The sequence below is a fragment of the Engraulis encrasicolus genome, chromosome 8 (genome assembly GCF_034702125.1).
Source record: "Engraulis encrasicolus isolate BLACKSEA-1 chromosome 8, IST_EnEncr_1.0, whole genome shotgun sequence".
Classification (NCBI taxonomy): Eukaryota; Metazoa; Chordata; class Actinopteri; order Clupeiformes; family Engraulidae; genus Engraulis; species Engraulis encrasicolus.
In genome coordinates, this window is record NC_085864.1 from 52,432,292 (window position 1) to 52,453,628 (window position 21,337).

The following is a 21,337-nucleotide window of genomic DNA, read 5'->3' on the forward strand; positions in this document are numbered from 1 at the left end:
ACAACTCACACTTTAAACTACTGTTTCTCAACAGGGGTGCCGGGGCACCCTGGGGTGCCGCGGGCTCCCCTCAGGGGTGCCGCGGAAACGTGGCTGATAAATAAATTATGTAATATAATACATATTTGTCTAAATTGATAAGTTAATGCTAGTCATTGGAATCTTTCATCTGCCATTTACGCACCATAAAGTAAATCTAGGTCGCCCCAGTCAACTGCAACTTCGAACGTAGGTGGTGTGACGTCTCCAAATGAGTTATTTTTCTAAGCTTGTGTGGTATCGGATGCGATGCAATGCTACGGCTTGTTGGTTTGGGGTTCCTTGAAATTTTTCATGAATTGAAAGGGTGCCTCGCCTTAAAAAAGGTTGAGAAACACTGGCTTTAAACTACTGTACTGCCGATTTGTATTCAAACGTTCAGCCCTGCCAACTATTTGACCCGTCTGTGGGCCAAATACTACACCCCGAGGTTTGAGTCCTCCAATTGGGGTTCCTGTCCAACCTCAGGTCAATTCCTGTTCCTTCCCCATCTCCCTCTCCCACTGCGATATCCCACATCATATTTCCAATACCACATGCCAGTAACACAACAGGAGTCCACATATGCTGTGTGTTTGCTTGGCTGTCTGTTGTAGCTCATAGCTCATAGCATGGACAAATCTGAAGAGCTGATATACAGTCTATCAATAGCCAGACAGACGTCCTGAGACGTCAAACACAAAAGCTCATCACAGACTGTGTGTGTGTGTGTGTGTGTGTGTGCACCAGGGCTTGACACTGGCACCAGCCAACCGGCCAAATGCTGGTAAAACTTGGCTGTGGCTAGTAATGCTTTCATTGTCACTGGCCAATTTGGCTGGCAGCTTATTCCTTGGTGTGGCATACGCATCATAGCCTATATTCTGTTCGCCCCTTCTGTATCAATTATTGTTTGCATTTAAATTCACAAAAAAGCTCAGTAACTCAGTTTCTTTTTGCTTGATATACCTCCATGTAGAAAGCTATACACTCATCTTGCTTTAGCACCTCATCTTCTGAGGTTAGACGTACACTATAATGATAATTTGTTTTTAAAAATTAACGATATAAAATTGGTGGCTAGTGGCATACCTGAATGGCTAGTAACTCAGGAAAAACACTAGCCACAGAGGCCGGTGAGTGAAAAAGTTAATGTCAAGCCCTGGTGTGCGCGTGTGTGTGTGTGTGTGTGTGTGTGTGTGTGTGTGTGTGTGTGTGTGTGTGTGTGTGTGTGTGTGTGTGTGTGTGTGTGTGTGTGTGTGTGTGTGTGTGTGTGTGTGTGTGTGCGTGTGTGTGTGTGTGTGTGTGCGTGTCTACTTTACTGTGTCTGTGTGTTTGTGTGTGTGCTGTATTCGTACCCTGTATGCACAAAAATGCACAAAAATCTAAACATCTAAAATCTAACCTAAAATCAGGCACTGAGATCTTTGTGGTATAGGTTATTGTTGTCGTGGGTTATGTAGGGTAGTATTGTCCAAACATGAGAGGGTAGTGTCAGGGATGCCAAGGGTTAACTCTCCTGGCAGCCCTCCAGGCAGTTGCTGTGGAAATGATTTGTTATTTAGCAGCTTTTTGTTCAGAAGAATCTCCATCCTCTTCTCTCCTCTTCTTCCTCCTCTTCTTCTTTAGTCCTCTTCTTCCTCCTCTTCGTCTTGTGAGAACCTTTGTCTGGTCTCAAGTTAGAGCCTCTGGGTTGCCAACGTGAACACGTTGCTATGGTGACACTATGGTTACCTCAGACTCCGTTTCCAGGGGAACGCTCCCTAGGTGCTCTGGTTGGACTCGTCAGAACCTCCTGTGTCCTGGAATGGAATGAATTTTCGTGTTATTCTATCTTTCAATTGATAATTGGGGATATTCGGATGCATGTGGTACTATGTCTGATGAAGGGCATGCTGCCCGAAACGTCACATTAAAGTCAGAGGAACAGGAGCTTGGTGTTGCGGACTTTATTTTCAGTTTTTCATGTGAATCTGCTAGTCCTGCCCCCAATCTTTTTGAAACGGATGTACATGTTTTTTTCTTTGTTACAATTGAACTCTGACATGCGTCCACAGACGAGAAAAGATAGGCTATCTTTTTTTTACGATGCCTTGAAATATCTCAAAGTATGAGCACTGTAGTATATATGAGGAGATGTGAGCATATGAGTGAGTATGGTGAGGAATCGGAGAGTGTATGTGGGTAGTGGTGTGTGTGAGGAGGAGGAGCGGTGAGTGTGTGTGCGTAGCTGCAGTTGTGTGTATGGGGAGCTGCAGCCGTGTGAGCTAACCATGGCCTCCTGGGGCTTGCAGGCCGCACAGTACTTCTGGAAAGACGCCAGGATGCAGTCCCTCCTGTAGAGAGAAGAGAAGAGAAGAGAAGAGAAGAGAAGAGAAGAGAAGAGAAGAGAAGAGAAGAGAAGAGAAGAGAAGAGAAGAGAAGAGAAGAGAAGAGAAGAGAAGAGAAGAGAAGAGAAGAGAAGAGAAGAGAAGAGAAGAGAAGTGAAAACAAGATAAGACATGATAAGACGCCAGTATGCAGTCCCTCCTGCACAGAGGAAAGATAAGATAAGATACGATACAGCAAGATAAGATAAGATAAGATAAGATACATAAGTATGCAAGATAAGACACCAGTACAGGTATGCAGTCCCTCCTGCACAGAGGAAAGATAAAGTAAGATAAGATAAGTATGCAAGATCAGATAAGATAAGACGCCAGTATGCAGTCCCTCCTGCACAGAGGAAAAACGAGATAAGACAAGATACGATAAGATAAGATAAGATACGATACGATAAGATAAGATAAGATAAGATAGGTATGCAAGACAAGATGCAAATATGCAGGCCCTCTGCACAGAGGAAAGAGAACAAGGGACACAGACACCTTCAGCAGGGTTTCATCCCTCAGAATATAATATATATGAGAAAAGTAAAAGAATTAAAAGAGCTGCATACAAGGTCTCCTAACCAAAGGTGTCCTATAGGGGTGTTCTCAACCTAAAGTCTCCAAAGGTCTCCTAAAGGGGCGTTCACCTGACGTCACATGGATCCTGGAAAAGTACAAGCTTGATGTATCTTACTCTAATAGACGATTCTTTGTGGTCTATGTAATTCAGTTGTACAGTACAACTACAACTGGAGTAAATCCAAAGTCACATTGTCAGACTTACTTGCTCGTAACGCCGCCCCCTGGTGGGAGACCAGGGATGTACTCTGCAGTCAGGAACTTCATGACGAACAGGAGATCAGGCTCCTCATCACGGGAGTGGAGGAGCTGAAGAGCCTCTGGAGATAGAGAGAGAGAGGGGGAGAGAGAGAGAGAGAGAGGGGGGGGGAGATAGGCAGAGAGAGATAGGGGGAGAGAGGGGAGAGAGAGATAGGGGGAGGCAGAGAGAGAGAGAGGCAGAGAGAAGGAGAGAGCGAGAGAGAGAGAGAGAGAGAGAGAGAGAGAGAGAGAGAGGGAGGGAGAGAGAGATCACACAGTGGCCATTTTGTCATGAACATTTTGTCAATATAGTGACTGTTCTAAGTCACTGCTTATTTTGTCAAGATGATGTACTTTGTAGACTGGAAATTGACTTTGTTACACCTATATTAAGGCAAAAAAAAATATGGCCGCTATTATACCAACCACCCTTCAGGATAGGTAGTGTGCCTTTATGATACCATATTTCTCAAACAAACCAGCCTATAGCATGCATGTAATTAGCCAAGACACATTGTCTTTTATCCAAGACACATTGTCCTTTATCCAAGATACAGTACATTGTGTTTTTTGTTCACGTTGCCTTTGGAGGGCAGCAGGGCTCTACATTTACTTCTTTCATCACCAGCTAAAGTGACTAGTAGAGATGGGGTCATCCCTATGTTCCCCAGGTCCTATGTTCCCCGCTGCTTCCAAGTAGACTGTTGCCGGGTCAAAGACGTCTTTGTCATTCAGTGTTACGGACACCTTCCACCGACTGTAACTGTAAAAAACACGATTTCTAAATTGTTTCAAGTGAATGGATGACAGCCGAGACTTTCATGAATTCCCTGTAACAATAAATAAATAAAAAGAGTCATGTTTTTTACAGTTACAGTCAGCAGAAGGCATCCGTTACACTGAATGACATTGCCATTTTGCACGTCTTTGACCCTGCCGCAAGGCGAGCGTGGATTGTTGTTAGGGTTACGGTTAGGTTTAGGGTTAGGCTGACAAAAACGCAAACTTGACATGAAATACGCATGGCAACCGTTCATGCAAGAAATATGCATGTGCAAGCATCCTGGGCCTTATCCCATTGTCAGATACAATGCGGGGGGAACATAGGACCCTTTTTTAGGAAAAGGGTCCTATGTTCCCTGGTCCTATACAAACACCGGGGAACATAGGACCCGGGGAACATAGGTTCGCTCCCGTAGAGGTTAATCTTACTAGCCAAACACACACACTTAGTAATGGGTCAAAGTGGCTTGTAGGCCTAAGCTTTTTTCTCTACCAGCCAAACTGACTCTTCACCACCAGGGCAGTCATGGGTGAGCGGTTAGGGCGTCAGACTTGCATCCCTGAGGTTGCCGGTTCGACTCCCGACCCGCCAGGTCGGTGGGGGGAGTAATCAACCAGTGCTCTCCCCCATCCTCCTCCATGACTGAGGTACCCTGAGCATGGTACCGTCCCACCGCACTGCTCCCCATGGGGCGCCACTGAGGGCTGCCCCCTTGCACGGGTGAGGCATAAATGCAATTCCGTTGTGTGCAGTGTGCAGTGTTCACTTGTGTGCTGTGGAGTGCTGTGTCACAATGACAATGGGAGTTGGAGTTTCCCAATGGGCTTTCACTTTTCATTTGGCCGGTTGGCTGATGTCAAGTCAGAGCCCTGGAGGGCAGTATTTTGTATTTCTTCAGTATTTATCTCATACGTACGTACCTTCGACTTTGCCGTCGATGCAAAGCTCCATCTCCGCTTCACGCTGCAGTGCCTCTTGTGAGACCTTGGGGGCGCCAGGGAGAGAGATGATGATGATGCTCATGTTATCAAGACTGCCCTGCAGGGGGAGACAAACACAGCATGGACATATTTATCACCACAGTGTCCTGTATTGCTGGGACAAATCATATACCCTCCGAGAACACTGTTTGGATTGAGATAGAGATGAGATGATACGTTTTTATTCAATATCTTTGCAGGTAAGAAAGACATACAGTGATTGATTGCTTTACATTAGATATTAAAAGGGGAAAAAACCAAAAGCTGTCCAAAGCTGCTTAACAGCATGGTAACCCAACAGAAAAAAAGAAAACACAGGTATAACAACAAAACAAAACAAAACAATACACACAAAAACAAAAATCCCTTCTAGCCCCCACCCAACCCCAACCCATGAGACCGCAGGAGAAATCATGTTCACAGTCTTTTGTGGAATCATTGAAGCATTTCAAATAACTTTAGTGAATATATTAGACATATGTGAGTGTTTTTTTAAATACTTCAGGGAGTTACATTTTACAGAAATGTGTAAAGTCCTAGTATCTGTTGCAAATGTTCAAAGATCCATGCACAGCGTCCGGGTGCTGGTAAACGCAGGAGTATGCAATACTTCAAAAGGAAAAAGTTTATTGCACACTTGTTTAACTTTATGCTCTTTTATTTGATACTGTCATGAGAAACGGGTCACAAAAGAAACAGGTCACTGGGCCAATGCTTAAACTGGTCAAAGGGCTGGCAGACTAAAAGCTTTGTCCTCTCGTGTATTTTGAAGCTATGACAGGGATAGCCTGGTTGGCATAGTGAAAGCTTTGTCCTGTCTTGTGGTCTGAAGTACAGCTAATGTGATAAAGTGGTCCAAAAAAATATAAACTTTATTTCGGTATACAATCGGCAACGTTGCTTGTATAGATTGTATAATTGAAAGAAAAATGTTTGCACACTTAAATCCCCTTCGTGTTCTTTTTAACGATAGGCGAAGCTTTCGGTCTACTGACCTTCCTCAGGGCTCAGTTACAAATGGAACATACAAACAAACTTATTTCATTAGATTGTATAATGAAATAAGTTTCATTTTTTGAAGCTCATACCCCGTGTGTGGACCACTCTATCAAACTGTCTACCTCTTTTGTCTGGCACTTGGATTATTGTTTTGTGGATGTGCACTGCACACCACAACCTCCAAATGCTGAAGCACAGCTAAGATGGGAACAGCCTAGTTGGCACAGCACTGAGGACTGTTGAGAAGTACAGCTAAGCCTGGGGCAGCCTCATTGCCACAGATTGCATTACATTACATTAAATTACATTACATTGCACTTAGCTGACGCTTTTATCCAAAGCGACCTACAGATATTACCGGTACAGGCTATAGAGCAATGTGAGGTTATAGGTGCCTTGCTCAAGGGCACTTCAGTCTGCACTGGTTACCTGTCTCATACAGAATCGACTTTAAGATTCTGCTCACAGTATTTAAAGCATTAAATGGACTTGCCCCTAGTTATATATCAGACATGCTCTCTTTTTATGCCCCTGCTCGAGCTCTCAGGTCCACTGATGCCAAGCTGCTAAGGACCCCCACCCCCCCGCAGAAGAAGATCGGCGACGCCGCATTTGCCTGCTATGCGCCCAAGAGATGGAACGCCCTCCCCATCGAGATCCGATCAGCCACCTCCGTCGACTCCTTCAAGAAGCAGCTGAAGACCCACCTCTTCATCCTTGCCAACTCCTAGCTGCCAAGGCGTCATAGTGTCCCAGCTGCCGCAGCGCCCTTACTACTCGCAACCAGCCCTGGCAGGGGGCTCCCCTAGGTGGCCGCTGGTCTCTGCCTGAGGTTTCTTCCTGACTATAGGGGGTCTTTTTTTCTCAGACTTCACTGAGCTTTTTTTCCCCCTTACAAACTATGAATCAAGCGAAAGGGAGTTTTTCCTCACCCCTGATGCCACCAGGGGCCGCACCTGAGCGCCCAATCTCTGTGTGACTATCTATGACTTATGATAGGCCCAGCCACTATGGACCTTACACATCTAAGAATCCTGGTCCTATCCTACGTTGACCTTATGACTCTACATTCTCTGTCTATCTCTTCTTCCTCTGCCTTCCTGCTTTTTTCTGCCTCTCCTCTATACCTCTCCTTTTAAATCTATCTCTAACAATGTTTTTTTTTTCCATTTGTTAAGCACTTTGAGTTACATGCCTTGTATGACACAGTGCTATACAAATACAATTATTATTATTATTATTATTATTATTAAGTAGAGAGGGGAAGGGATTGGTAAAGGCAGGGATTGAACTTGCAGCCTGTGATATACTGTACAGTCCCAACTGCCTAACTATCACACCTCGGCTGGGAACAGCCTATTTGGCACAGCACTGAGGACTGTTTCGAAGCACAGCTAAGACTTGTTCATCCCTGGGTTGTCGCCAGACCTATTTTATTTTACAGGGGCACGTGCCAGGGTTTTGATTTGCTGTGCCCCGGTATGAGTTTCACAGAAACACCCTACCTTGCTACCTTAGAATTTAGCTCAAGTTTAGCATACAGAGTAATCTACAGAATGTGCACAAAATAGCGCACATGCACTACTTGCAATAATATAATTAATTTACAAGCTTTTTAAAATAAATAACTGCAATAAATGTTTTGCTTGCACGCTTCACACGCTGGCATTATCTCGCGGTGCCCTACTGTGCCCCTGTATAGCATTAGGTCAGCTGACATGTTCATCCTGGTTGGCACAGATTGCCTTCCTGAAGTACGCTAGACAACAGCAAGTGGTGTAGTCTACGTAGAACACGGGTATACGCAGTATACCCACTTCTACATTTCAGGGATTTCAGTATACCCACTTAAAATTGATTACTCCATTGTTTTGAATAGCACAAATATATACAGTATACCCACTTCAAAAAATGCTCAAATATACAGTATACCCACCTCAAAAAAGTAGACTACACCACTGACAACAGCAAGACTGGGGCAGCCCCATTTGCATGGTTGGCATGGCCATATGACATACAGGGCATATGACTGTTCACAGTAAAAAAAAAAATAAAAATACCAGTGTTAGTATAACACTAAAAGAATTTAAATTTAACTCCGCTTCTTATAACATTTGGTCCCTCTCAGAAATGCACTACAGTACAAAGAGTAATTTTACTCTTTGGTCGTGTAACATTTTCCAAATTCCACTGCACCTGCAGAATTTTACCCTGACTTTTGTCTCCATGGTAACAGTGACACGGCTCTAGACAGTATTGTAAATGCTCTATCCGAATGTTTTCTCTGAAATAAAGCTGTTAACACTTTAGAATAACTACCCAAAAAAGTTTTATAAACACTTTGTCAACATGATAATCATTGTAATCATTTAACAAAGCATTTACAGATGTTTCTAAATTAGTAAGAACCAAACTACAACTGCCCAGTGAAGTGGGAATAAACTTCTGTGTGAGTTTTACAGTGAGTCCAATATGTATTTGATCCCTTGCTGATTTTGTTGGTTTGCCTACTAACAAAGACATGATCAGTCAATAAATGTTATGATAATATGTATTCTAATATGGAGAGACAGAATATCAAAAAGAAAATCCAGAAATTAACTGAAGAGAATATATATTAATTTATTTCCATTTCATCGAGCAAAATAAGTATTTGATCCCCTGCCAACTGATTACAGTTCCGGGCCCACAGACCAGATGGGCACTTCCGATCAACTTGTCATCTGAATTAAAGACACCTGTACATACTAACATGCATAAAAGACACATTGAATCAGCAGAATCAGTCCATAGTATGAGTGCATCAGTCACACTCCAACCTCACCAGCATGGGAAAGACCAAAGAGTGGTCAAATGATATCAGGGACACGATTTTAGACCTAAACAAAGATTAAATGGGCTGCAAAACCACAAGAAAGAGACTGGGTATTAATGACCCAGCTGTTGATGCATTTCTTCCAAAATGTGAGGAATACAAAATGACTATCCATCAGCCTGTCTGGGGTTCTATACAAGATTTGACCTTTTGTAGGGATTTGATAATCATGAGAACAGAAATAAATCACCCTAGAGCTATACGGGATGAACTAGGCAATGATATCAAAGCTACTGGGACCAAAATCACTGAGAAAACTACTGGTAGCACTTAATGCCACAGAGGTTTAAAATCCTGTAGTGCACACATGGTACCTCTACTTCAGAGGGAACCTGCGCAGTCCCACTTGAGGTTTGCCAACGGACATCAGACTGGTTTAGGATATGATAAGGAGGTGCTGTAGTCAGATGAAACCAAAATCAAGCTGTTTGGCCTTATCACAATTCAATGTGTTTTGAGAAAGAGTACTGCTGTCTATGATCCCAAGAACACCCTCCTCACCATCATGCATGAGAGTGGTATCATTATGGTTTGAGGGTGTTTGTCTGGCCAAGGCACAGGACAACTTCACATCGTCAATGAATGGATGGAGGGAGACATGTAATGTGCAGTCCTGAGTGCAAACGTCCTTCCCTCCACCACTACACTGATGGGTGGGCCATTGTTGGATCTCCCAACATGACAATAATACACAACATACAGTCAAAGCAACGAAGGAGTGGCTCAATAAGAAGCATATTAAAGTCGTGAAGTGGCCTAGACAGTCTCCAAATATTAACCCTATAGTAATTCTATGGAGAGAACTGAACCTCCCATTTGCCAAGCTACAGCCACAAACTATTAATGCTTTAGAGATAATGTGCAAAGAGAAATGGGCAAAAATAGTTTCTACTATATGCACAAACATTGTCATTAACTAAAAGAAGCATCTAACCTCAGTGCTAGAAAACTAGGGCTTTGCCACAAAGCACTTTATCTTCTTTAGCTAGAGGGGTCAAATACTTATTACCCTAAATTAAATACAAATAAATTAAAATATATTATTTTAAGTTATTTTCTGGAATTCCTTTTTGATATCCTGTCTCTCCATGTTTGAATACATATTATCATAAATTTATAGACTGATCATGTCTTTATTAGTGGGCAAACGGGCAAAATCAGCAAGGGATCAAATACATATTGGACTCACTGTATATGGTTTCATGCCTTCTGGTCTTTGGAGGACAAACTTCCAGGACCGATGCTACTGCGCTGAGTCTGTTGTGTTAACACAGTATTTCTTGCCCATTTTTAAAAATGTGTTAACATTTTGTTGATAATTAGTTCATTATTTATAAAGTGTTTATAAAGTTGTAAATAGGTACTTATATCTTAAGTGTTACCAATAAAGCCACCACTATGCTGAGAAGTAGGTCTAAGGGGATCGTGTTACAGTGTTGTCCTGTGCAGGTAAATCTGAGGGCACTGTCACGGTTTGGTCTTGTCTTGTGTTGTGTTTAGAAGTGCAGATAAATCTGAAATGGCCTAATTGGCACAGACGAGGGAGAGTTTGCCCTCTACAGGAGTTCACACACACACAAAACACACACACACACACACACACATCTAAGCCCTGGCCTCTGTCCCTCGATTACACACACACACACACACACACACACACACACACACACACACACACACACACACACACACACACACACACACACACACACACACACACACACACACACACATACCTAAACACACCTAATCCCTGGCCTCTGTCACTCTGTCTCTCTCTCTCTCACACAAACACACACACACACACACACACACACACACACACACACACACACACACACACACACACACACACACACACACACACACACACACACACACACACACACACACACACACACACACACACACACACACCCTTGGTCTAATCCAGCTATTTGAAGGGCAGTCAATCCCGCAGGTCAGGTTGCCCGTCTATATGTGCTCCTAATCTCACAGTGCTGAATGACGAAGGCGCTGCGCTCGGGATTAGATAATGTGTTGATGTTACGCAACACAAGAGGCAGCAGCACGTCCACCAACTCCTCTTCTTCTGTTAACACTTTATTTTAGGGTTCAAATGTTACTCAGTCACTAAGACATGCCTAGTTGAAGCTGAAGATTGTGCACTTTATTTTAGGGTTCAAATGCAAATGTTACTCAGTCACTAATACAGTACATGCCTAGTTGAAGCTGAAGATTGTGCACATCCCAGGAAAAGGTGCAGGACGAAGGTTGACTGTGGTTTTAGAGTGAGGAGTCTACACACACAATCTTTTTGTCTTTGTATTCATTCATTTCGTGACAGGATAGGATGACGGTTCGAATGTAGTCTTCGACACGTCATTCTATCCAGCCATGGAATGAAGACACAAAGAAAAAAAGGATTTTAAGTCTGCAGACTCTTTACTCTAAAACTAATACATACCTAACTACCTGTATAAGTGACTTTTAAGACATGTGTTATGCGAAATCAGTCATTTGTTAGGCATGCGTTCTGAAATTTCTCGTTTACCACCAATAAGAACTTCATTATTGATAGAGCTGTAAAGAGCAAGTAGGCCCCTAAAAAATCTCATACTAGGCACTTACCCATAGACAGTGATTGGTCAACATGTGAACCCCATTCGTAGCCTCTTACTGCAGCAGGGGTCGCCGGTGACCCTATTCACTTACTGAAAATGCTTTTGAGGAATAAGGAATTTCTGGAGTTTCTTCTAGAATTTTACTGGAACACTCTACAGCTCCCATAGACGTCTGTGTTAAAAATCGTGCAAAGACATTATGACATCATAATGAGAACTCAAAATTTTGGCAAAATTCTAATCACATATTTGTGATGGTACTCCTCAAAGGGTTAACTACATCATAACAACATTGCTATGACATTACAGAGAGCCATAGTGCTGTGCTAAGGGGTTAATTAAGTGTTACGCCTATTCCTCCATGTGTGTCCATATGTAGTATACTGTTGGTCTGCCATCGGTGTCCAGCTCTTAACACGTTTCTCAGTGCAAGGTCTCAGTTATTGTGGAACAGCTAGACTTGTTATACTTCATAAATGTATATTTATAGTACTATAAGCCTCCCCTCTCTGTTCTTCTGGGAACTGCAGCATGAATGAGCTCCGTCCCTTAGCTAAATATACATAGGCCTTGTAGGCCTATACATATGTCGGCTACTGTCATATCACCTTGTTTTACGGGCATCGCTTATTGAACATGCAAACAGCGTTGTTTAGTCTCCTCATTAGTTCTACATCTGGTCTTACGGATACTATGAATGCACTCTCATACTTCTCTTACATCTGTTTCTGTTGCCTGTGTTAGTTCCTGCTTGCCTGATGCACTGAGCTTGTAGAGCAGTGGTTCTTAACCTGGGGTGCGGGCACCCCCTGGGGGTGCGCCAGAGATTTCAGGGGGTGCGTGGAATTTTGTTTGTGTTGAGGTTGTGACCAAAATTCTGCTTGCAAACATAATAATTAGGCTAAATTTAGAGCAAATTAAAACATATTTTGGTCCCCATGTATAGTCATTAAGGTATTGATTAATTGCTCAAAGCCAGAAACATTGTTATTAATCACTTAAAGATTTTTTTGTGTGAATACACGTGTAGAAGTTTGGGTTGGGGGTGCGCGGCTTGTCTTCGACACGGGTAAGGGGGTGCGTCAAGAAAAAAAGGTTAAGAACCACTGTTGTAGAGGGAAGCCCATTCTACACAATCAAATGCCTTGTATGTGTCACGATTGAAGCAGAGATTCTTTAAGTATATAGAGATATGCCATTGTAATAGGTTGCTATGGGCACCTAACATGACCAGGTTCCGGTCTGCCTAAAGGGGCGTGTCATAATACTCCTAGCATTGAATAGAACAGTCCTTAGGTCTGCCTAAAGGGGGATTTCCCCCCCTCCCCTTTGCAATAATAGAACCCGGAAATAATGGGCCAATGGAACCTCTCTCTCTCTACTCTCTCTGATTCAAGCACTTGTTTAGGGCATATCACAAGGACACACTGACCTTGTAGAGACAGAGGTCGAGGACACACTGACTCTGTAGGGGACATATCACAAGGATACACCATATAGAGGCAGAGGTCGGGGACACAATGATAGACACAACTTCTAATATAGTTAATTAGTATTGTGTTGTCATATCCTTCACAGCCATTATTCACCATGAGTGTCCAGCAGCAGTCCATCGAGCCTTTCACAGAAGCGGACTACGATAACCTCACCAAGGAGTTTGGGAACAACGCAGTGAGTGGTCTCCCATCTCTGATCTGTCCATTGATCAATGACCCAAGTCCACAGGCAAAATACTGGAAATTCCAATGAGGTCATGATTTGAGGTCATGATTGATCAATTCCTGATGTCTGATTGTGTGTGTGTGTGTGTGTGTGTGTGTGTGTGTGTGTGTGTGTGTGTGTGTGTGTATCGAGGAGACACTGACCTTGTAGAGGCAGAGGTCGAGGACTTGCGTGCAGACCTCCCGGAGGTCGTCGCACACCTCCAGTCTCGAGCGTACGAAGGAACACAGGTCCTCGTTGCTCATGGCGTCCCAGATGCCGTCACACGCCACCACCAGAAACTCATCCTCCTCACTACGCTCCAACTCATACACCTGAGAGAGGGAGAGAGATAAAGAGGGAGAGAGAGGGAGAGAGAGAGAGAGAGAGAGATAGAGAAAGAGAGAGGGGGGGAAGAGAGAGGGAGAGAGAGAGAGAGAGGAGGGAGAGGGAGAGAGAGAGAGAGAGAGAGAGAGAGAGAGAGAGAGAGAGAGAGAGAGAGAGAGAGAGAGAGAGAGAGAGAGAAAGAGAGCAAGATCAGAGATCTATATGTGGTGACATATACAGTACTTACAGCAGTGATTCCCAACCTATGGGCCGGGGCCCACTGGTGGGCCCTGAACGTATTCCAAGTGGGCCTTCAAATCATTTTCTAAAAATAATAATCATATTTTGGTATGCGTTGTTGTTGATTTATTTGAGCTTTATTCTTAGTTGGGTCAGAGGTGGGCCCCGAACATTTTTGACAATTTCGAGTGGGCCCCAAGTTGAAAAAGGTTGGGAACCCCTGACCTACCGTATATATGACACGCCATCACAGGCCACTACCCGGAACTCGTCCTCCTCACTACGCTCCAACTCATACACATACATGGACATCAAGAGATACAGTGTGTAAGTTGTACAATAGACCTATAAAGGCGTTTGTGTTTACAAACATTCCTGTCTGTGTGAGCAGGGGCCTTTACTAAGAAGCTGGTTCAGGAGTAATCTGGGTTAAGTTAAGAGGTAAAGCCCCTAATAGAAGAGCCTGGTGTCATCATATTCTTAACTTAACCTGGTTTACTCTTGAACCAGCTTCTTAGTATACCCCTGAGCTAGTGGTCCCTCTGCAACCTTTGATTGTTCGAAAACTCCTGTCACTCAAAAAATGACGTGGAGATCAAGAGATACACAAGAGATGTTGCAGAAAAGGCCTATCCATACGTTTCACATTTACAAACATTCCTGTCTGTGTGAGCAGCTAGGCTAGTACTGCTACTGCTACTACTACTACTGCTACTACTACTGCCACTGCTACTACTACTACTGCTACTGCTACTACTACTGCTGCTACTGCTACTGCTGCTGCTGCTACTGCTGCTGCCGCTGCCGCTGCCGCTACTGCTACTGCTACTGCTACTACTGTTGCTGCTGCTACTGCTACTACTTCCACTACTACTACTGCTGCTACTACTACAAACCCCAACTCCGATGAAGTTGGGACGTTTGGTAAACAGTGAATAAAATCAAAATGCTATCATTTTCAAAACATTCAATCTATTCATTAGATGGAGAATAGTGAAAAGACAGCATATTAAGTGTTAAAACAGAGAAAAAAATATTGTTTTGGGGGACATATGCACTCATTTCTAATTTGATAAATGCAACAAAAGTCTCAAAAGAGTTGGGACGGGGACAATAAATGGCAGCAAATGTCGAGGAAGACTAAAAACAAAACAAAAGACAACACTTAACAGTTAAATACATTAACCGATGAGATGATTTTATATAAAAAACAGTGTTAATTCCTATCTTGGACATGATTTCACCAGCTTAAATGGTGGGTGTATTCCTTGTCATGTTTTGCAATGTTTTGCTTTCTGTAGTGCTTACAGTGTGACAGGTCTTGACCAAAAACCCACCATTTTATCACCTGCTGGTCTTTATGATGGAGCCAAACTGTTAAAACATAGTAGAGAATGCAATTTGACCTTACTATGTGGCAGTAATTGAAGATCTCCCTTCAAAATATAATGCATGAGTGGCTTTTCATGCTGTTTAAAACCCATTTATACCATTCAGCACTGTATTTAACTCTACAGATGAGTGAGAACATCTTAACCAATGCACTACTGCACCCGCATGCCATCATGGAGGCTGACTTTTGAAGCTAGCACTAACACAAGTTGGATGGTCCATTTTTACTGTAGCACAGGATGTGCAATGCTCTATTATTGTCAAAAAGAATGGACTTCTACAACTTCTGCTGACTTCTGTAAGCAAAGGACAGTTTCCCATGTCTTCTGGGTCTATTTCAAGTGAGCTCAGGTGCTTAGGAGAATGTTACACCCCTGTATCATTTTCATGCATTAAGCATTCTTAATATGGTCAATGTTCAATAGCTCTAATTCCTGGAGTGCTAGAGTGAGACTACAGCCAATATATATTTCATGATGTCATGAACCTATACAATGATTTTATTAACAAAAATATGTCTTATATACACTCAATCGTGGTAAATCAAAGGGAATTCAAAAATGTATGTAATAACTATGGTAATTATTCCCTTTGCATCTTTAATTCTAAGTGACTCAGCCTCTCTGTGATGATCTTATACCTGGACACCTATATTGTCCGTCAATACAATTCATTTTGAAATGTTCTTCTTTGTTGTTTTATCTTATTTGGATGTTTACTAAATTTCACTGATCCCCGTCCCAACTCTTTTGAGACGTGTTGGATTTATCAAATTAGAAATGAGTACATATGTCCCCCAAAACAAAAAATTTTCTCGGTTTTAACACTTAATATGTTGTCTTTTCACTATTCTCCATCTAATGAATAGATTGAATGTTTTGAAAATGATAGCATTTTGATTTTATTCACTGTTTACCAAACGTCCCAACTTCATCGGAGTTGGGGTTTGTACTACTACTACNGCTACTACTACTACCAGCACTACTACTACTACTGCTACTGTTGCTACTACTACCAGCACTACTACTACTACTATACTACTCTTGCTGCTGCTGCTACTACTACTGCATTACCTCAGGCTCCGGCGAGACCAGCTGTTCCGTTTGCGCCCTCCAGCTCACTTCCTTGAAGTCGAAGTCGCCGAGCGAGCGGGACACGGCGAGGGAGCCGTTGACTCGCTGCAGCGTGACCGTGCCGCCGGCGTTCTGGATGCGTTCGCGCTCGCGGGGGTTCATTGGCTTGTGGTCCTCCGTGTAGAAGTGCACGCGGCCCGATCGGCAGAGGAAGGCACGCGAGTCGCCGCAGTTGATGAAGTAGAAGTGTTGCGGCGACACCATGACGGCGGTGGCCGTGGAGCCGCTGCGGTCCCAGTTGTCGCGGCGCGCCTGCTCGTGCATCTGCCGGTCGATGTCCAGGAAGCCCTCCACGATGCCCTCCTTCACCTGCTCCGGGTCCTCCTCCGCACGCACACCACCTGGTGGACACACGGGGCAATTAGGCCAGAGATTCTAGGAGTATTATAGAGATATGCCAATGTAATAGGTTGCTATGGGCACCTAACGTGACATGGTTCCGGTCTGCCGTGTCATAATACTAGAATGAATAGAACAGTCCTTAGGTCTGCCTAAAGGGGGATTTCCCCCCTCCTCCCCCTTGCGACAGTAGAACCCAGAAACAATGGGCCAACGGAACCTCTCTCTTATCTACGCTCTCTGATTAGGCTCTTTCACTGTGACCAAAGGATCGTTTACCGTACTATTGTAAGATACATCAAGCCCATTCTTAGGCTCTTTCCCTGTGACCAAAGGATCGTTTACCGCACTATTGTAAGATACATCAAGCCCATTCTTAAGCTCTTTCACTGTGACCAAAGGATCGTTTACCGTACTATTGTAAGATACATCTAGCCCATTCTTAGGCTCTTTCCCTGTGACTAAGCATTTGTCTAGTACAGTAAGATACATCAGGCCCATTCTTTTCCTGGATCCATGTGACGTCAGGTTGACGCCACTTTAGGAGACCTTCGGTTAGGAGACCTTTGGAGACTATACTGTAGGTTGAGAATAAAGGGAGTTCCCTTAGCACTGTACGTAGATGGCGGTAGCGCTCATCTTACGCAAGCCGCTACCAAACACCACAGAAACAGAAGAAGCGCCCTCCTCTGCATTGGGAGGGCAGAGTTTGAATTATTTGCTACATCTTATTTCACTGTGGATAAGCAGACACATTTAGTGACCTAATATACAGTAGATGTTAAGGGGGACCCTAGAGGAGGCGAGGCAGTGCATCAGTGTTTTAGCTTCTCTTGGCGGCCAGTGTCACTGTCAGCCGCTTGCTTTAATCTGGATTTAAACACTGACACTGCATTACATTACATTACATTGCACTTAGCTGACGCTTCCATTTTATTCAAAGCGACAACTATTATTTTTCAGGGTATTGGTTACAGTCCCTGGAGCACTGTGGGGTTAGGTGCCTTGCTCAAGGGCACTTCAGCCATGGATGGAGATGTAGGGAGAGGTCAGGGGGGATTTTTGAACCGGCAACCCCTAGATTTGAAAGACCAACTCTCTAACCACTAGGCCACGGCTGCCCTTTCACGTCTGCATTACAATATTGACAGACTGACCGACTGACATGTGAAGCACCTGGTCAGAAATGGTGTCAAACCGGCCCTACCATGGCGCTAACGGTAGGGCACTCGTCTACTACGCGGCCAACCTGAGTATGATTGCCAGCCCTTCCATCTTTCTCGCTTCCTGTCTCTGCTTCACTGCCCTGTCTAATAAACACCAATAAAGGCTTGTAAATCCCCCAAAAAAGCCCTTAAAAAAAGAAACGGTGTCAAGCAAAACAGAACATATAAGACAGAAAGCAGAAGACAATTGTACTCTTTAGTATCAAAAAACCTTAAGTAGTACTTAAGCCAAGTAGTACTTAAGTATGAGGGGCCGCCTAGGCATTAGCAATGTATTAGAAATTGGTCTCACATCATCGCTAAAAGTCTATGCATACACTATGTTACCTGGCCAATGGTCTTGGTCCAACCATTTTATATGCACGTGCAAGAAAAAAAACATTGTACGTAGTCCTATAAAATGATTATATGCATATATATATGCGTTATGTACCTGTGCCCAGGATGTGTTTGAGCAGGTTAGGTTGCCTACCTGTGGCCAGTATGTGTTTGAGCAGGTTGCGTGCGCAGTGCTGTGCCACCATGGTGCCCGCGTGCCCGTCGAACACGGCGTAGTAGCCCCACTGGGACAGGTCCCCGTCCAGCTCCGCCTGACAGCTGTGGGCATCCTCCATCTGGGCACGCCAGCCCTACGGGACAGTAGACGAGAGAGGAGAGGAGAGTTTACTTATCACGGGACAGGGGGAAAAGAAGAGTTAATATGGGCACAGGGCAGGAGAGAAGAGTCTATTACACCAGCCCTACGGCAGAGGAGAGGACAGGAGAGTTCATAAGGGCACGCCCTACGGGACAGTAGACGTGAGAGGAGAGAAGAGTTTACTTATCACGCCAGCTCTGCGGGACAGGGGACAGAGGAGAAGAGTTTATACATCACGCCAGTCCTATGGGAGAAGAGAGGTGGGAAGAGCTTATCTGGGCCCGCCAGACCTATGGGAGAAGAGACAGGGGACAGGAGAGAAGAGTTTGAACATCACGCCAGCCCTACAGGACAGGACAGGAGAGAGGAGTTTATACATCACGCCAGCCCTACGGGAGAAGAGAGGAGAGAAGAATTCATATGGGCACGCCAGCCCTACTCGATAAGACAGGAGAGAAGAGTTTATACATCACGCCAGCCCTACTGGACAGAAGAGAAGAGTTTATATGGGCACGCCAGTTCTAGGAGAGAAGAGAGGAGAGAAGAGTTTATATGAGAACGCCAGAGCTACAAGAGAAGAGAGGAGAGAAGAGTTTCATTAGTCATGCGTAGAGGAGAGTGGAGAGGACAGAAGAGAAGAGTTTAGAGTAGAGGAGAGTGGAGTACCGCCAGCCCTTTGGGAGAGGACAGGAGAGAAGAGTTTATACATCACGCCAGGCCTACGGGAGAGAAGAGGACAGGAGAGAAGAGTTTATTATGCCAGCCCTACGGGAGTGGAGAGGACAGAAGAGAAGAGTTTATATGGGCACGCCAACCCTACGGGAGAGGACAGGAGAGGCAGAGGAGAGGAAAGAAGAGTTTATTACGCCAGCTTTACGGGAGAGGAGAGAAGAGAAGAGTTTAAACATCAGGCCAACCCTACGGGAGAGGAGAGGACAGGAGAGGCGAGGAGAGGAAAGAAGAGTAGAGGAGGGTGGAGTACAGTAGAGGTGGGCACAGGTGAGTAGGGTACAGTAGAGTGGAGCCCTACAGGAGAGAAGAGTTTATCTGTTGCTCCTAGAATGGAATGGAGTAGAGTAGAGTGTGGAGTAGGGTATAGAACGGAGTAGAATACAGTATGGTACAGTAGAGCAGAGCATGGTAGAGTAGAATAGAGTTACAGTAAGTAGGGGAGAGTGGAATAGAGCATAGTATAGAACCCGGAAACAATGGGCCAATGGAACCTCTCTCTCTCTCTACTCTCTCTGGTAGGGTAGAGAAGAGCAAGGTAGGACAGACTAGAGTGGAATTGGGTAAAGTAGAGTAGAGACATAGAGGTAGAAAATAACACTAGAGAGGACACAGCAATTTGCGACAGCACTGGAAAATGGCAGCTGGAGCTTCTCAACTTCCGTAGGTAGTGTAGGTACCTTCAGGCAATGCAAGTCAATGGAGAACACGCCCACCCCTGTCAATTTTTTGACTAAAACTGTGTGAATATGAAGTAATAAATTAATCAAAGACCAGATTTGAAATGTCAGGCTAAATATCTACTTGAATCATATGAGTCGATAAAATACATTTAAAAAGCAAATAATATATTTTATGAACATAGCTAGCAACACACTTCAACTATTGTCCTTGTATAGTGTGTTGATGGACATTTTCACATGATTAAGCCATTTTTGACAGAGGTGAGCCTCGTTCTCCGTTAATTTCCATTTCTCTGATCTACCTACAGATAATGGCCGATACAGATTGCCGTAAAAAGGGGGGCGGGGTCCTCTCTAGTGTTATTTTCTACCTCTATGAGTAGAGAATACAGTAGAATAGAGTACAGCAGAAGACAGTGCCGTAGAATGTATCTGCATGCTAGCTACTGCGTAGCTTACCCAGTCCTGCATTGAGAATGAATTTAGCTTACCTGCATGCTAGCTACTGCGTAGCTTAGTCCCTAGCCCTGCATTGAGAATGAATTTAGCTTACCTGCATGCTAGCCACAGCGTAGCTGAGTCCCCAGTCTGCTCCTCCCTCGCCCGTGCTCTTGTGCACCAGGGGGCGCTGCAGGTACGGGCTGGGCATGGAGTCATCGTCATCGTTCAGCTCGTCGTCCTCCCCGCTGCTGCTGTCGCGTGGTGACGACCCGCTGCTGCCCCCGGTGTTGCGGAAGAAGAACGTCATCATGCGCTCTGTCTCCTTGGCAAGGTTCCGGAGGAACGAGGGCACCTCAACGGTGCTGGCGCGCCTTGCCGTACGCATGGCTCCGCGTAGACGCAGCTCGAGCTTACGGGCGACTTTTCGGCCTCTGCTCCTGCTCCTCCTCCTGATCCTCCTGTCAACACGAAGAATGAAAGGAAAATGTTATAGCACAATAGCCCCGTTTATACAACAGGCCATTGGCACAGGAACTTACGCCCAGGAACTAACGCCCAGCCCCTGTACCCGTTTATACTGCTTGGGCTAGGCCAGAACTAGGCCAAACCAAGAACTGTTGTTGAATTGTTAACAGTGGAGTTCCTACTTAACTGTCAACACCAGGTAAGGGAGGCCAAGGTTTAGTATAGCAAGAACAGGGTCACCGGAGCATCTTAGGATGTGGAAGTTTAACTGTTTTATTGCACAAGTGCCAAGACTACGTCACGTCTTCTTCAGAGTCAATGAACGTCAAAACATTAGTCTTGGCACTTGGGACCAATAAAGCATTTAAACTTCCACATCTGAAGATGCTCCGGTGACTTTCTTCTTTCCCTGCAATTACTAGTCCTTTCCCTTGACGGAAGTGAGTTAATCCTTACCAAATTGAAACAACAACAAACCAGTGATTTTAAAGATATTAAAATATATTGTGTGATACTTCTGCCACAGCCTGACACAAACTGGTGGGCTACGGAAAGA

At 44.4% G+C, this 21,337-nt stretch overlaps 1 protein-coding gene across 1 annotated transcript; it reads right to left on the reverse strand.

Moving 5' to 3' along the window:
* Positions 1 to 1,551: 1,551 nt before the first annotated feature.
* ppm1na (protein phosphatase, Mg2+/Mn2+ dependent, 1Na (putative)) lies at positions 1,552 to 20,701 on the reverse strand. The gene is made up of 8 exons (XM_063204528.1): positions 20,429 to 20,701; positions 18,299 to 18,455; positions 16,202 to 16,602; positions 13,334 to 13,504; positions 4,911 to 5,028; positions 3,172 to 3,286; positions 2,291 to 2,354; positions 1,552 to 1,820 (listed from the first exon to the last, which is right to left on the reverse strand). The coding sequence occupies exons 1-8, from the start codon at positions 20,699 to 20,701 to the stop codon at positions 1,782 to 1,784; spliced, it is 1,338 nt and encodes a 445-aa protein (XP_063060598.1). The 3' UTR covers positions 1,552 to 1,781.
* Between the last annotated feature and the right edge of the window lie 636 nt (positions 20,702 to 21,337).